The sequence below is a fragment of the Ambystoma mexicanum genome, chromosome 6q (genome assembly GCF_040938575.1).
Source record: "Ambystoma mexicanum isolate Mex_15411 chromosome 6q, UKY_AmexF1_1, whole genome shotgun sequence".
In the NCBI taxonomy this organism is placed as follows: Eukaryota; Metazoa; Chordata; class Amphibia; order Caudata; family Ambystomatidae; genus Ambystoma; species Ambystoma mexicanum.
Genome location: NC_090937.1, coordinates 775,560,711 through 775,578,295, shown reverse-complemented (window position 1 = coordinate 775,578,295; position 17,585 = coordinate 775,560,711). Strand labels below are relative to the sequence as shown.

Here is a 17,585-nt window from a genome sequence, read left to right as displayed (position 1 = left end):
ACAGCAAAGTGAGACTTCAACCTGCTCTGTGTTCCCACTGATCCCTGCATTTATCGCTGGGTCTCAGGAGGCTATGCCTGTTCGGGCCCATGGTGATATTGATCGCTTCTTATTGGGCCGGTAGAGGGTGGTACCCAGAGTTGCTGGGCATGGCCATCTGCCCTCACTGGTGCCTGCCGCAGAGGACATACTTAGTCTCCCACTCGGAGAGGCTGGTCCTGTACCCAAACCTCTGCAGCCCGAACATTTATGCCTGGCTTCTGAAAGGCTGAGGTATAAGGAATGGGATTTGTCAAAGGATGTTCTAGACTTGCTTCTGTCAGCTAGAAGGCCCGGCACCAAATCAGTCTATGCCTGCAGTGAGCGTACGTTTTGTTAGGTAAGAATTGATGCAGTCACACTGAGACTACACAATACTCGTCTGCCTGGTATTAGGTTCCCCACCTTTTCATATAGGTCGGTACTACACACGTTGGTAGTGTGACTGAGCAGCCAGGCCTATCTCAAGAGGGTTAAATGTGAGCTGTACAAATTCAATTTGTGAATACAAGTAGTCAAGTAACACTTACTTGACTACGCTCCTTCCAACTGCTCCTCCCCCCTCCTCCACTGGAACTCCTTGGCTTTCTCTATCTGCTCGTCTCCTACCCTTTCCTCCTTCTGCACCTCCCTCAAATCTCTCCTTCTCCATTCCCCGCCATGACACCCCCCTACTCTCTCTCCCCTCTCCTACCCCCTTTCCCCTCCTCCCTCCCTTATCCTCTCCCACCCCCTTCCTCCAAGCTCCTCCCACTTTCCCTCCCCATTCTTCCTAGCCCTCCCCCTCCTCTCCCCTTCCGAATAATTGCTCTACATTCTGTTTTTGAGACTGATTCATGTTTGTAATTTGCCTCTGTTACAATTTTTTTTTAATGTTAATTGTACCCTGTTGTAACTGTACAGCGCTTTGGTATAAAGCGCTTTATAAGAATAAATACAATACTGACACTCAAGGCTTCAGTTAGTCATTTAATTAACATACATTTTTAAATAAGACTTCTTTAAAAAGGCAATTCATGTAACAATGTAAATATACTTTAGAATTGCTTTTTAGAATTAGAACAAGTTAGTGGATAATCTTTGGATATGCTTCTTACACAATTCCTACATTCCTGACGTCCATCACAAGGACAGTAATGGCATTTATATATCTCACTAGTTAGACTTTGCAGATTCTGAGGTAGCGGAAAGGTTAAGGAAGGGAAAATGTGAAACCGTTTCTCAGCATATGTGAGGACAAATGACTCTTCCAATGAAATCTAGATCAGCCTTTCCCAGCAGTAACAGTTTACAACAAGCTACCAACTATGAGGGACAAACAGTATCGCAGTCAATGGACCAGAAGATTCGTCAGGACAGCCAAAGTCAATTTGCACACAGTCTATTGATCTGATGCACTACTTACATAAAAGTCCTGCACAAAGTTAGAGCGTTTGTAGAAAAGAATCACTTGTATGGTCACAAGCTGCGAAGCCTGTGAAAGGAGAGTTGGCATCAACTCTAAAAGGTAAGCCACTGCAATTCCCAACTGAGAAAAGCACAGCTAAAAGGCAACAAGGTAAGTACCCCAAGCCTAAACAGTACCTCTGGTTTGAAGAAACGTAGTCCAGCGGGATTCTGTCTTGCTAGAGCGGTGCAGACCCTTGTTCCTGATCCTCAGTCGTGGGGACAAGATGGAGGAAGTCTGGAGGACTTGTGCATCGGTGCTTGGGAGGTCGTCTGCATCTATGGGCTCTTTTCGGTTCAGCAGCACATCACAGTTTCAGTGCTTAGCAAACAGCACCGTCACGGTTGGGCTTTGATCACTATTCGTTACCGCATCAAACGTTTCACTCAACTACGGATTACTCGACCCTGGCATTCGGTTCTTACAGCAACGTAGAAGTACAGCCAGTCAGGGACCATGGTCCAGTGGAGTTCGTCTCGAGGTTAGTTGGTCCCACTAACCCAAGGGGAGAAGTCTTTCCGTCCAGAGCTTCTCTGTCGAGGTAAAAAAGGACAGCAGCAGGGCTACACCAGGCAATTCAAAGGTCCTGGAGGATGCAGAAACTTCGTTCACGGTTTCTTCATCTGGTGTTTCTCCCAGTGGTAGACACTGCCTGTAGTCGCAAAACCCTCGCTTTTAAGTAGTTTTCTTCCATTCATGCACAGCCTAGGCTGTCAATCACACAGCGGTGTGGCTGTACTGAACGGACAGCTAGCCAATCAGGACTAATTCCTTTCAGGCATTCCTAGAGACAAAGGACAAGGGAGTTTCGGGACCCTCCCTCACATCTTGTCCTTCCATACATACTGGAGCCATGAAGCCCGCCAAAGGCAAGACCAACAAAGGGCTCAAACCTGTCTCACCGCACAGAGTAAAACCCAAGAAAGACCTCACAAACCAAAAATGGCGAAAAAAGGAGGCTAGGGCCGTTTTGATGAAATGGTCACCAAGGGGTGCTGTAGTGCAGCTGAAGGTTCAGCCTGCGGTAGAAAAGCACAATGTTAGGACAAAGTAAACCACTGCCACCTGCAATTTAAAATAGGGAGGGTAACCTAACATTGTTACATGAGAATCTAGGATAAGGGACTACTAGGTAACCCCCCCAGCACTCCACATAACATGGTGCGTGCTGGACCTACAAAGAGAAAAGGTAAGTAAAGTCAATTTCACTTTACTTTTCTTGGGAACTGTAGTTCACACAAGAAAAGGTATTTTAACCTTGTGAGAAATCTAAAAGGATCTCTGTGACACTACACTGAAAGTGCTGTGACCCCATACAAAAATCAGATGCCTGTGCAGTTTGTCAGACTCGAAAAGAGTGAAAACACAGTCCAAATCTGGTAAAAACACATGGGAGAATGAGAAAAAGGTCGGTCTCACTCCAGGGTTAAAATTAAGAAGTCCTAAGTTAAGCAAAAGAGCTGGGGGTCTCTAAGGTGGGAGGAATTTAGCACAGAAATGAAAATTGTCCCTTTTTACTTGCTCCACATCCTCTGTTTTGGATTTTCCACTGTCTTTGGCCCTGAAGGGCCTGTAGATTAGCACTCTGAAGGGTGATCTTGCTAACATTTCGATTTTTCAAACAGACCCCAGAGCAGGGCTCTACTTTCATGATCCTTGCAGTCATGCCATTCCTCCTTGGTCCATGTAATTGTTAGGACAGTTTTTCTAAGGTCCACCCAAAGGACTTTGCAAGACTATTCTTGGGCAATACAGAAACTCCAACTCTTAGTACAAGTCTATACCAACCAAGGTAATTGTAGTGTGGCAGAATGTTAAGCAGATTTATCATTTTTATTTTTCATCCCTTCTCCTAGTGAGACCCCAAGCACTTTTTCTGGACTTTTTTCCTTTTATATCCTGAATGTGTGGAGCCTTTTTCCATTCATTCATTCCTTTGGGCTCTACTGTTTGGAACTCTGTGTTTTACCTTTACTATGGAGTCTACCTTCCTCCATAGCTCTTTTAAGGCATCTGTTTTTAAATTTTGCAGCTCACAGGTCCTTATGGGCAGTGTTGCTGGGAACCCTTTGGGTTCCCCTTTGATATAATTTCCTTATCCTTACTACTGTTCTTGAGGATAGAGCTCTCCTAAAACTTCATATTCTGAGAGATTTGCACACCACCTTATCTGGAATGCCAAGGGGATATTTTGTATCCCCCCTTTTCTCTGCTCCTGTGACTTTATAGTCTCATAGACAACCCTCTAGTTATGTCTGGTGGATGTGTTCTACCAACTATTGTGCTATTTCTTACCGCAGAGACTAGTCGGTTTCGGTTGTGCACAATAGGGTCACCTATGTACTAACATGGTGGCTCCTTTCTTTTTCCCAATTTCTAGCATGGTTCTTCTTTGTTAGCCCTTCTACCATTCTGAGAGGCAGAGGTCTGTGTGTTTTGGCTTTAGTGAGAACCCTTGAGTGTCCCTGCCTAGGTTTCAGTGTGTCTGGGCAGGCAGGAAGTGGGGGAGGAGTTTTTCACGCTGTGCTTTTTTTGTCTGCCTGGGTGACTGAATGGAACCAGTTCCCACTGAGGGGGCTTGCTATTCTGATTGGACAGCCACCCACCCCTTTCTGTAAAATGCTGTGGGAGTTTGCAGATAAGTGTGTGGTGAAACTGAATAAAAGGTGGGATTCCTGAGGTGAAAGGCAAGTCGACCACTGGAAACTGAAGTAACCGAAGACAACCAGAGACGCCTGCAGACCCTTTGCATCACTATGAAGTGACCACTGCTGTCCAAACCCAGTTTTCTATTTGACAGAGGAGCTCTGAAGAGGACGACTCCTTCCCTTTGACTGGTGAGAACAACCAAACCTGAGACGAACTACAATCTGAGCCATCTCCCTAGGTGCTGTGACTTTCCAGAGCTGCAGACCACGATTACCATGAGACCTCTGGCCCAATCGTAGTGCATGGTGTTGCCGAGGCTGAATCCGTCCAAGTCTTTGCTGAGCTCCAGGTTTACCTTGAGAGACACAATCCAACTCATCCAAGTCCCTTCACCTGAGTGAGGGACTCCAGGATTCGAAGATCGACCGCGTGAATACTGTCCTTTGTTGGTGCTGAGGGAAAGCCACCAAAACTGCAGATTGACCAGAGAAGACGAAATCCGTGCCAAGGGTCCTCTCTCTCTCTCTCGAGACTGCTGCTGAGATATCCCATTCAGAGCCCTTCTGTTCGTCACCAGACTGAGAAATCAGGAGACCGGGTCTGCCACTGCTGCACAGAGTAACATTCAGCCATGAACATTTCTTGAAACCGAAGGTACTGTGTGGTGTAAGGAACTCCTGGAGGCAACAGTAAAGACCGACACAAGTGATCACAGTTCAAGAGTGTTCATTAAACTGTATGCAGATCGGAAAAAAACGCCTAATCTAAACCTAAATCTAAGATGTGAGCAAGCGTCGACCATCAAATGAAAATAAGGCAGTCCTTGTGGTGTTGTGTCAAATATAAAAAGGGCTTATACTAAGAAACCTTGCCAAATCTTACAACTAATACAAAAAGGGTGTGGGGTGGTTTTCAAGAAAAGAAAGAAGTGTTGACAAAAAATGTCAGGATGTGCTAGCTTGGATCTACTTTCGCCCACGTTTTGAGCACGAGGTAAGATGGGATCTTGGAGCACAGTACACGCTATAGCTTTCCCAGCACGAGTCGACAGTTCCACTTGCAGCTATCCGGACCGTCGATGGCCAAGTCTTGTTCCTCTTGAACGTTTCTTGCCTTCGCTGGCCTAACTTATTCAATAACAAAACAAAAGTTCCTTCAAAACAATTAGTTATTTTCCTGGTTTTACTTTGGGTGAGGATTGTTCACCTGCGGGTTCCCTCTTCCGGATGCTGACCCCTTTTTACTTTCAGCCTCCCTCCTCTGTGTTCACAATGACTTTTCCTACGCTCACAAATCTTAATGTCTTTTTAAACAGTTCCAGTGTACATTCCTCGGCCGGGTTCATCTTTGTCAACATACTGGTTCTTGGGACTTCAGAGTTTGCCCCCTTCTCATCCGCATCCCTCACACTTGCCAACTTCCTTTCAGTGTATTCGGGATTCACTCCCATCGCTTTCTCATGTGGTGGGATTCACTCCCCTTACTTTCTTTATAATTCATAGATCAAAGGCTTTCGACTGTACAGGGATTTTGCTTGACCTGCTGTATGACCTCTTTGACCTATCTTGGCGGCTCTCCTTTGGCCTTCTGGTTTCTGTAGTTTTACTCGGATTGGGATCGACCAGAGTTTCTCAGAGCAGCACCCTCGTGGTGCCGGTCTCCCCTTTAATCTTTTACAGTTCTTTGAACTTTCTCACTTTGCGACTTTCATTTACCACAGCCGAGTTCTTATCAGCTCTCCCCTCGACTCACCAGCTGTGATGAACCGCTTGGCTTTCTTCTTTACTGGAGTTAAGGTTGGTACCAGGGTAGCAGGAGTTTCCCTTGCTCCCGCTTATCAGCTTCGACACGCTCCATGTACCGTTGACATCTGTTGCAGCACACTTGGGCTATTGTCCTCCGTCTTAATATTCCCTCTGCGGAGGTTTCGCAGGTCTGTGTTGCAAAGGGCAAGGTCGTGTCTCTCCTTGTCAGCCTCTCGATATTCGCTGCCTTTCTCCTTCTCTTGAACTGCTGTCTGGATAGCTGTGGTGTTGTGCGATCAGCCTTGCTAGTTCTGTCCTCTGTTGCTCCACCTTTTACCCCTTTTAGGAAGGGAAAGGGCCATCCGGTGTGTGGGATTCTGATCAGTTGCCTGACTCGTGTACTGGGACATGTCAGGTAAATGGCTCTGCTGTGTCGTGTGAAAATGTTCATGTCGGAAAAGGGTGGCGGGGCGGCACTGGTTTTGAATGTCCTACGTGGTAGGATGGGGAAAAGGTGTTGAAAGAAGGGGGATACCTCGTCTCACCCATCAGTGTCCCACTCCCCGAGGAACCCCGCCATCTAGGTGATCCTCCTTCACTGGTCCACCACCCAGGAACTGGATCCAATAGCGATGGCCGTGTCCTGGCCACCTGAATGACAGATCCACAGGGACTAGCTAGGGAGACACATTCAGGTTTCTCACATGGATGAAAAAGTATTGCTCATCTTTAACCAAGAAGTGGCTCCAGATTATTGGAGTGCGTGAAGGGGTGTCCACTCTTACCTCTGATCCAAGCTGCCGGCTTGTGCCCCTTTAGCTAGTCCTTTTACAGGGTCTGCATGAACTCTTCCAAAACCTTTCTAGCATCTTGTCTTAGAGACCGAAAGTATCCACAGGAACCTTTGCTGTTCTGCTGCTTTGTCAGACTTTGAGCACTCTCCGAACTGACATTTACATAGTTGGGGAATCCAACTTTAAAAGCTTTAGTTTGCTAAGAACCCGCCTCTAGAATGTTAAGCTCTGCTACTGTTTGACTAACCAATCTTTTTCCTTACTAAAAGAATTTCTCATATAGTTTTGCTAACTAAATACAATGACTGTATATCTTAACGTGAGTGCGCGGTCGTACCAATAATATGGTAGAACTGTCATTAGTGTCAAACTTGTATCGCAAGCAACTACCAACTAAGCAGTTTCCTTTGAAAAGTATTCATAAGTAATCCTGTGTGTGTTGGTTAAATGATGTATTTTAAGACATTCCTTTTGTAAATATAATATATATTGTGTATTGGGTAAGTGTTTCTTTGGACTACTGTACTAAATGCCTGCAGTGTACACACCTACAGCTCACAACTTCCTTCTATGATAAGCCTGACTGCTCTGCAACTCTACCAATGTTCCTTGAATAGTACAAGCTTATACTAAGAGTTGGGTACCTGTATGCCATAGGAATACTTTTTGAAGTCTTACCTCAAGTGGACTTAAGGAAAATTTTCCTAACAGTGACTTTTAATACTTTGCTAAGCCTGTGCGTGCAAAGGGCGTCGTCCGGAGTACCTGCTGTTGTGCGGTGGCTGCGTGGGAGTATCTATACCTCAGCCGTTCCTCAGAAAGCAAGTGAAATTGACTGTGAAAGAAGAAGCCCTGTTGCGCTATTAAGCCCCGCCCCCTTTTGCCCCCAGCTCTGCCTGGCAGAAAGTGGGCCTAGAAAAGATCTTCCCAGGCACCCTTGCGGTGCGAAGCCTGTGCGTGCAAAGGGTGTCCTCAGGAGTACCTGCTGTTGTGCTGTTTGGCTGATTGCTGTGGCTTTGCCAGCCACCTAAGGGTCACTACCAGGAGGGAAGCTGATAGAGGAGCTGCACGACAAAATGAAGTGTGTGCACGTGGAGTCCTCAATCGCGACTCTAAGAACTAGTCTTCAGGTAAGACAACGTTTCACTTCACTACCGGAAGGTGAGGGCAACCCTGCTCTTTCTCCTAGAACGATGCAAAAGGATCTGCCTATGCTTAAACAGACATGTTTACCCTATAGTACAAAGAAGAGAAAGAGCCTCTCAGTGGGGGCCGATCTGTCAACTGAAAAGAGCTCATTGGTGCCTCTGGAAGTGGAGGGCAACTCGGCCTCTGCCGCTCAACTCGCTCATCTCCATAATGACTGCCTTAATCCAATGTCAGTGGAGAGTACTAGCCTGCCGGCCTCGGACCCTGACAATATCCAAGCGGCTGAAGCATGCACACTTGTGGGGAGCATCGGAGAGCTTCAGGCAAGTCATGTGGGGGAAAAAGGCCAGACGGATTGTATTATTCTCCCTACTCCGCATGATACCTGCTTAGGTCTAATAAGACCGGAACTCTGAGACCCCCGAGAACCTGTCAAACAGGTCAAGGCCAGATAAAGAGAATCTTAACTCAAACCTTTTGGAGAAATCCAGAACCACCAAGGCTGGTCGCCCAAATGATTCCCCCTGGGGGGACCCCCAAACCTCCAACAAGAGTTTTGGGGCTCAAGCGACAGGTCAGAATGTGAAATCTAACTGTTGATTTGACTCCCCCGACCCGGGAAGGGTCGCCTTTGCCTGTTAAGGCACAAAATGAATGTCTTTTGAGCAATACGATTGGAAGTAAGCTAGGGGTGGAATTTGCGACACTCAGTCCGGATTCCGATAGAACAAAGATACCATCCAATGATATCCCATGGGCCTCTGCAATTGCAGAGGCCTTATCGGAAAATGCCGGCCATTGGGACCCGACCGAGCTTGGCAACCTGGACAAAGCCCTCCAGGGCCTTAAGACCACCAAGGGGAAAATGTCGCACCAAATAACCCCAACAGGAACTAATCCAACAGGGTTTGACATTTTTCTGCCATTCAAGGAAGACCACCAAAATCAAGGAAACAGAGGTAGAAGTTATCGAGTGAGCAAACAGCACAATGTAATGTCGAAGACTAATGAAAATATAGGCGGGGAGGGAAGTCATAGCTTTTGCCCCATCCAGGAATTGACAACCGAAATACCCGATTTTGGTTTTAGTCATAATCGAGTACGGACGCCCGTTGAGAGAACGAGATTGTCAGGAGGTTTACGAAATAACGTATACCCAAACTCGCTGGGAACTAGCCAGAGCAACTCTAGTCTGGCGAATAAAATCATGGAAGACATAACGAATTTAACAGGGAAAATTGAAAGAGAAAAGGAAAAGCTCCTTCATAAATGAAAAAAATGGCTGCCCTAGACAAAGACCATGTGAAAGGGACCTCTTCCAAAGAGGACCTAGTCATGACTCCCATTATACCCCAAGGGAAAAAATCCTCAACTAAAATGACCCAAACATCACCTTGCGACGATAATAGCCTGTCCCAAGCTGAGCTGATTAAAGAGCAATTGACCCAAATAGTCAATGAAGTCTGGATAAACAAAGAAAAATGGATACCGACCACTGTCAAAAGGTTATTATGGCATCATTGAACATCACGCTTGCTCCATTTCTAAAGCTCTACGAGGTGATAAAGGACTCTCTCCAAGAAGTTGCCAGCACTAATACACAAATCAAAGTGGCAAATCTGAAAATGGAAACCTCCTTACAGAGCTTGGACACCCGAATAAATAAGGAAGCAGAGCAATCGCAACTCTGGCAAATTCGCCTCAGTGACTTAGCGAGAAGAGACGCAACTGATAAATCATTGCTAATGAAGGCAGTCCTTGAGGACTGCAAATGGATGAGGTCTGTTTATAAACAGAAAAACGACTTGGACCCCAGAGGAGAGAATGTACATGGATGAACTGGGCCAATGAAATGGATTCAAGAGGATAAAAGACACCCCAAACACAAAGATAACCCACTGGAAGAGGTAATTCTGATCTCCCCTCGAAAGATAATTGAGGAAAGAAGTGCTCCCGCATTGAAACTGGAGCAATAAAACTTTTCCATTTTTGCTGGCGGCAATTCAAACAGCCAGGACTTGCTGAATGGAAAGGAGGCACCCAAGAAAAAGGAAAAAAATCAAAGAATTAAACCCTAACACGGAAAGTAAATGGCTCGAGAGCCTTCCTGACGAATCTAAGAACGCCACCCAAAAAAGAGTTCACAGTGCGCAAAGAAACCTAGAAGAGAACTGATTCTGACAGTGTCGGTGATGTTGATGGACGACAGGGAAACGGAAGCCAAAGAACAGGGGGCAATGGAGGATGAAGAATGGGACGAGACGGAGCAAACCGTGGATCTAAGTGACTTAATTGAAATGATGGACAAAAACACTGAAGAGGAGCAATGGGAGAGCATCAGTTTATCTGACTGGCAAACCCTAGATAACTGGGAAACTGTTGACCCGGGAATGCAACCAAAAAGTGTTAAGACGCCAAAGTCCAAAAGAGAGAAACCGACAAATATGACCAAGATTCTTGGGAATAAAGCGGATTCCGTACATAGAGGCTCCGTGACGATCAATGTGATGCCATTCATTTCAAAACACTTGAACAAAAAAGGAAGGAGGATGACATCAAAAATAAGTCCGAAAGGAAGCATCAAGAAGTGTTCCATCCAACTCCAAAAAGGAATAAAAAAGAAGGGTACATTCTGAAGATACGCCAAGGTGTGCCTCTCCTCGGCAAAGGCCAAAGAATACAAGACCCCCGAAAGGATACTACTAAAAATTAGAAACATCCAAAGGCCCTAATAGGGTGGTATTAAATAGAAGCTACGTAATGACTCTGCAATGAAATTTCAGCACTGCGCATGCTATCAACAGACGATATGAAAATTGTTGAATTTCCAAAAGAAAAGCGGATGGACCAAGTAATTCTCCACTTAACCTCAAATAGGATCAAACAGAAATTGCTGGAGGCCAGTGACAACCTCATAAGAGGTTTCAGACTATAAACTCTGGAAGAAAATAACAAGCCTGCCAGTATAAAAGAAACAAAAGGAAGCAAAGGACCGTATGGGGGTGAGGAATGTCCACAATACAAAGCAAGACACCGAGAAGGAGACTAGTGCAAAAACCAGTCCCAGTGGATGAAATAAAGAAGACCTCAAGCCAAAACACGAACAAAGACAATAAAACCCAAAAGGCAATACTACCCAGAATGAAGAACAGTATAGAAAAACTGAGGACCTTGAGGTTTACTGTGGACAACTCTGTGAACCTGAGGAAGGGGAATATAAACCCTAAGAAAGGGGATAAGAAGTCCAACGACTGGCCGTGGATGGCCAACACTCTAAACACAAAGAAAAAACAATAGTTTGGAGCCACAAAGATCGGTCTACAGCGCCTCATGGAATACCAGAGGCTTTAAGCATCTGTTCTCTAAAAACAGTAGATTATTGGGCAAATACGACCTCATCTCTATCCAGGAATATTGGCTGCGTGAACCACCAGTGTGTGAGGGATACGAAGTATACATAAATACAGCCAGAAAGGGGCCGAAAGGGAGACCCTTTGCGGGCCTCATGATCCTAAAAAAATTAGATGGCCCCCTACAAGTGCTGGAGCACACAACCCGAACCCCTACGTGCAAATAGTAAAGTTAGCAGTCAAATCGAAGAAGACCGATGGCCCGTCAAGTCTGCTACTGATTAACACCTATTGGAGCGAAAATATGCCGAATCTGGCGGGGTATCTAAAAGCCATCGTGAATGCCATCGATAAATCAATGACGGAGGAAAAAGACCAGTTGATCCTTCTCAGTGGGGACCTAAATATCAAGTTGCTTGACAGTAAGGGTAAAATTAAAAAGACAGAACATCTAGTTGGGAAAGAACAAAAATGGATGGAAGAAATGCGTATCCGAGACATGAGGTTGCTAAATGGCCAGACGAGAGGTGGCCTGAACGGAGCGAATACATGGCATAGTGGCAAATCGGGAGCCTGTCTGGACTACTGCTTCGTAGGAGGAAACGCGCTTGCATGGGTAAATTCTTTCACAATAATAAGGCAAACAAATAGCGACCGTTGCCTGTTGGAAACGGAACTAGCCTGGAAAATAAGTTCAATTCCAAGGAAAAAAGGTCTGATGGAAACTGAGGTGTCGTGGGGTCGAAATTGTCTAAAGCTCAAAAAACAGGCAATACTAAACCTGGTACAAGACTATATTTGGAAGGATAAAGAGGTGGTTGAATATAAATGGTTGCTTTGAAGCATTTGAAGTTAAATCTGACCCGAACAGAGTGAAAACAATCGAAAGGAAACTCTTACGATAAAGCTCTAGTAGCCAGAAGAAAACTGTACAGAGCGGAACGGACACAGATTTAAAAGGCAAACTGCGTCGAGGTATGATCTCCACAGGAAGTGTCAGCAGTCGTATAAAAACTGGCTATGCTCTACCCGATTCCTAAGAACACAAAGGGATGCAGAGAAAATGCCAGCTGCAGTCTCAACAAATAATACACGAAGCTTGTGGGACTTATTGAATACCAGAAATCGCAATCAATCGGCATTAGGTGTCAATCAAGTTTCGGAGGAGAATTGGCTTAACCACGACACCCGGTTGTATGAGGGGAAAACCAAGAAAATGCCTACAGAGAAGATCCACGAACAAACTCCTTGGGCCCTTGAATTCGATAGAGACGACATTGTAATCTTAATAAAAAAACTCAGCGCCTCTAGGGCAACTGGCCCCGATGGCATCTCGAATAAGATACTGAAAGACAGTTGTGAAGATTGGTCGGATCTAATATATGCGCTGTTCCAACAAATAAAACGAGCTAGGCAAATCCCCTCCTATTGGACAGAGGCATATATTGTCCCAATCTATAAAAAAGGAGATCGAAGCAGCCCAAAAAATTATAGGCCGATAGCGGAGTTGGACTCTATTGGCAAGCTATTTGCTTCTCTCCTTCTAAGAGATCTAAAAAAAATGGGCGATCCTGGCGAACATCATGGATGAGCGACAAACAGCCTTCATCAGCGGAGTAGAAACTGGTCTAAACCTCTTCCTGATCAACCTGTTGAAAGCCAAAGCCTTGGAAGGAAAGAAAGCTCCCTATTTAGCTTTTATTGACCTCGAACAGGCTTTCGATGGGGTAAATCGGGATCGCCTGTGGATCAAAATGACGAACTGGGGATGCCCGCCAGATCTTCTAGAAGCGATCCAAGCCTTGTACACCGGCACTACTATACAGATTCAAACGACAGCTAATGGAGGGCTGACAAAGATTGAAACTTCCATGGAATCAAACAGGGATGTGCCTTAGCCCCCTTTCTATTTGTCATATATATATATATATATGGCAGATATGAAGACCTTGCAAGATCTAGTCCGTGCCTTCCCTCCAAAGATAAACGGGACTGAAGTGATGTGGATGCTGTATGCGGATGATGCCGTACTGGTTGACCAAACGCCCATAGGACTCCAGCGTCGAATAGTGACTTTCAACAAGTACCTTGTCGAAAACGACATGAAAATAAACATCAAGAAGTCAATGGTCTTAATAATGAAGTCCTGTCGTGGGAAAAAAATGGCAGGGAAACATTTTGCTTGGTCGCTGGAGAAGGAAAAACTGGAGGTGGTGGCCACAACTTTATACCTTGGGGTAAGAATAAATAAAAACTGCAATGAAGAAGGGCACTACGCATTGATCCGGGAAAAGCTAACGACTCTGACCAGTCAAGGGCTAGTTATACACCAAAGGTATGGAAAGTTTTCCATGATGCTCATAATAACCTTCTATAAACAAAAAGTTGTGGCCGTAATCACTTATGGGGCCAAGACCCTGCTAGCCCTATGGTGGGAAGCCTGGAACTTTTGCGGGTCCTACTTTTGGAGGAAAATTCTACGCCTCCCAAATTCGCTGTCAGAGCTTATAAGAACTGAACTAAGGCTCCAATCCTTGGTATCAACCGTGCTGTGGAAAACTTGATCGCTCTACAGAAAATGCATCCTGGATAAGCCACCTAAACCGTAAGATATCCTAGCCTGGACAGGGCCCTTAACTGGAGATACGATACTCGGTTGGAAAAAGAAATGTAAGATAATTTTGGAACAGTTCGGAATCTCTGACGATACCCTGAAATCCAATCCAGACAAGGCAAAAAGAATCATCCAGGAAAAGGATTGAGAGGAAACTCGGGCATCAGACTGTCCAAGAATCAGTAACATTTTATGGGAGCGAAAAGGCTTAAATCTGCTCCCCCCTTACCTGGCAAAATGTCCATCAAGCCACTATAGAGACGTCCTGTTGAGATGTAGACTTAATATCTGGAACTCCAGAGAGGTGAAATGGAGAAGAAAGCTTTTGGAAAAATCAAAAGCTTACTGTAGGTTTTGTAAAAACAAAGACCATTTGGAAACAATCAGACATGTGATGCCAGTCAGCTATGGAAAGTTACACTGTTAACATCTCTGAGGAGACAGAGGAGGAGTATTGGGAGAGATTACTGACAGTCGAAAAAGTTGGCAGTCGAATCCCTGAAATTGGAAATAGACTAGGAAGAACTTGAGGAGGATGAAGACCCTGTGGACGTATAGTACCCACGAACTTTAAACCAGCACAGGAATAGACTTTCACTTACCTATTAACAATAGACATCTCCGAGATGCGACAGTAGTGAAGACTGTGAAATGTTAAAGGTTTAACCTGTTTAACCAATAACTGCTCTGCAACAGGGTAAACGTTTCAAGTAGCAAGCTACTAGCAATATTTTTTATAGGCACTGTCAACAGCACGGTTGTCATCTGGTTATCAGCACAATCATTGAGTCCCCCACTCAAGCACCCTCCCCCCTTCACTCTCTTCCTTCTCCCAAGTCATAAGCCAGGAAATCTGGGTAACCCTTTTGATACTTAATGATTTTGAGCAAATGGCCTCTACCATGTTTTTCATCTGGAACTTAAAATCTTTTAGAAGAAATCCTACTGCCCTATTCTTTACCGAAGAATTAATATGAATTTGGTAACTGAAATCTGCATGTACTACAAGTTGAAACGTTAGGGCCAGGCATTTAGATCTATATATTGCTAATATGTTTCTTGGCAAAGAAGTGTCTTTTTTTCAGTGCTGATGCCTAACCTTGGAGATTGTTTCCATGCTGTCTCTATATGTGCTGTCTATGCATGGAAATACCATTGCCGTTTGCCTTCAAGCTTGACAAATTGGTTTCCCAGTAGTGGATTCTGCTTTCTGTTTGACATCTTTCATATAACATCTAAGTTGCAACTCTCTTCTTTTATTTTAGACGGAAGAAACACATCCTGTCAGTTGGAAACCAGAAATTACAAAGCGGAAGCGATTTTAAAGGACACAAATGGAAAATTACTCTCATTATATCAGTGACTTTTTTTTTACATTCTACTCTGTGCCAGAGTAAAACGCTGCATTGTTGTTGTGCCTCCTAGTTATTAAATTGTTTTATTTATTTGGTGGCTTCCTTGAATTTGTCTGCTTCATGGAATGAGTTGTTTTTTCCTTTTTGGATGTATTGATTTTGAACTTATTCCCTTTGTATGGAGCAAGTGTTGGTATTGTTGTGGCCTGGAAAAGACACTTATAGCCCAGAAGGGACCAGAGACCAACACAGGAGCCCAGAGCACTTGGACGGCAAGCGGATGGATAAATTGGTTTGTTATTAGACGCACAATAATATAGCTTTATAGACCTGCAGCGAGGGCTGTACCGGGTGCGTGAGCACCTTTAACGAGGTATGAGGGACCATAACGCCTTGTACGGCCCTTGCTGCATGTCTATAAAGCTATTCGAATACCCTCAGTGTTTAGTTAAAATAGAATAAATAAGACATGTTTAATTGAAGTACAAAACATAGCAAAATGGTAAATAAATGTTGCAGACATTTACCATTTTGCAATTTTTTGTACTTAAACCAAACATGTCTCTCTTTTTTATTACAGTGTGGTGCAAGGTGATTGGGTGGGAGGAGTATCATATTAAACAAAAATCGGGTGTGGGTATGCATGCCCAGTGTTTCAATTAAGATAATTTCACGTGTGTCCCCCCTATACACAAACATACCCTTCCAATTATTGCACACTTAAACACAGTAGCACAACATTAGCAAGGACGCTCCATGTAAATTAACGTGCTATCAACTTACCTTTGTATGATCTGGTTTCAGATTATCCTTCCCATACTACTGTGCACCAAACATCCAAACAACGTGAGGAGGTGAGAGCAAGGTTCCCTATGTCTTAATTTTGGGGAAAAATGAAACGTGCCACGTTCCATAACAAAAAAAATGCAGCTTTCCTTTCTCTGCCGTTTTACATTTCATGAAACGCTTTCCATACGAAGTGAAAGCGGAAAGCGTTTCTTCCAGCTTCACATCAGTGGACGGGGCTGCGTTGCACACGTTGGTCTTGCAACATGTAATTCGGAACGAAAAGGTAACACTTTCCGTTCCGAAATTACACTGAGACAAACACGGCAACTCTGCAGGCTTACGTGGGCGCCCGGACAGGGAACAGTTATGGAATTCCCCCAATAATTGCAAGCTGTATTCAATCTGCGGGCTACACCAGTTCGTATAGCCCTTAGATTGAACAATCACAACCCTCAACACCCTCTAGGGTGTTCTAATACAGAATGAACAATAATCAGCTGAGGCTTGGAAAGCTTGTAATGACAAGCACATAGATTGCGATTAGGAGCTCTGCGGTTGTAGCTAAGAGATCTCTCTCCTATACACATATATTGGCATGCACCCAAGTCACATGTAACCTAAGGGGAACAAACCCCTTTATTTACTGTAATCTAAGACAGTAACAAGTCAAGCGCTTACATTGTCAGCATATATTAGCAAATGTCCTATTCCATAAATGGCATTGGCATAGTGTACGAAAAAGGCGTGCATCTGGTCATGACGTGTTGTGACATTGAGTCAGACCGGCTTTTATGGGGCGGTGTGCACTTGGGGAACAGAATGGGCCTACTGTAATATAGATGAGGATAAATGTATTGCTGCATCAGTATGAGTCTTTTCCAAGTTAAGCATCAGTTTTTGAGGAATGCATAAACTTCATAAGGTACTTTCAAATTTCAACTTTGTTGGAGGTTTCTCTGGAGCCTCATTTATTTAGAACGAAAGAACCAGAAGACCGGCCATCTCTGTCTCTGCCCCCAAGCTCTGGATCCTCCTCCCTGTCAACACAAGACTCACCCCCCTCGGTTCTAAATTTCCAGAAGGAGCTCAAGGCCCTCCCTTCAAGGAATGGCTCCTCCCTAACAGCTAGGTCCACACACCCTCCACTCCCCACCCTTCTCAAGATTGGGTTATCTCTTCCCCACTGTTTACTCCCTGGTTGCTTGTAGATCTCTTGCTTCCAAATTGCCTGCCCTTCTCTGTTTGCTCTCCGCACCCTTGTATCTCTGCTTCCCTTTCAGTGCCCTCCCCCTATGATTGTGTAGCACTCTGTTGCTGCCCCAAGCTACACCCATGCTCAATAAATGCCCTAATAATACAATAACTTATTTCATCCAATCTATCCATCTCATTCTTCAGTTGTTCTTATTTCCCTACACTGCTAGTCTGGCAGAGTGATTTCAAGATATATGTTGTAGTTGCAATCAGCAAACTATTTTCTGTCAAGAAATTAATTCTTACTCTCTCATATAAGAGCTAAGCTGCATGTTGTCACTTGACCTGGTTCTTGATGTAACCTGTATGCAAAATGCGGTTTTCACAGTTATTTGAACATGCTTTTAATTCATTAAGCCACTTCCTGTACACTTTATTCACACAATCAATGGCCATAATT

At 44.6% G+C, this 17,585-nt stretch overlaps 1 protein-coding gene across 3 annotated transcripts in view; it reads left to right on the top strand.

The window, feature by feature from the left end:
- PLRG1 (pleiotropic regulator 1) overlaps positions 1-15,232 on the top strand; it is a 427,106-nt gene extending 411,874 nt beyond the window's left edge. For all 3 annotated transcript variants that reach the window (XM_069631306.1, XM_069631305.1, XM_069631307.1), the window contains one exon: positions 15,053-15,232. In XM_069631306.1, coding sequence (XP_069487407.1) covers positions 15,053-15,112 — 60 coding nt within the window. In that variant the 3' untranslated portion in view covers positions 15,113-15,232. The remainder of the gene's footprint in view (positions 1-15,052) is intronic.
- The last annotated feature ends 2,353 nt before the right edge of the window (positions 15,233-17,585 follow it).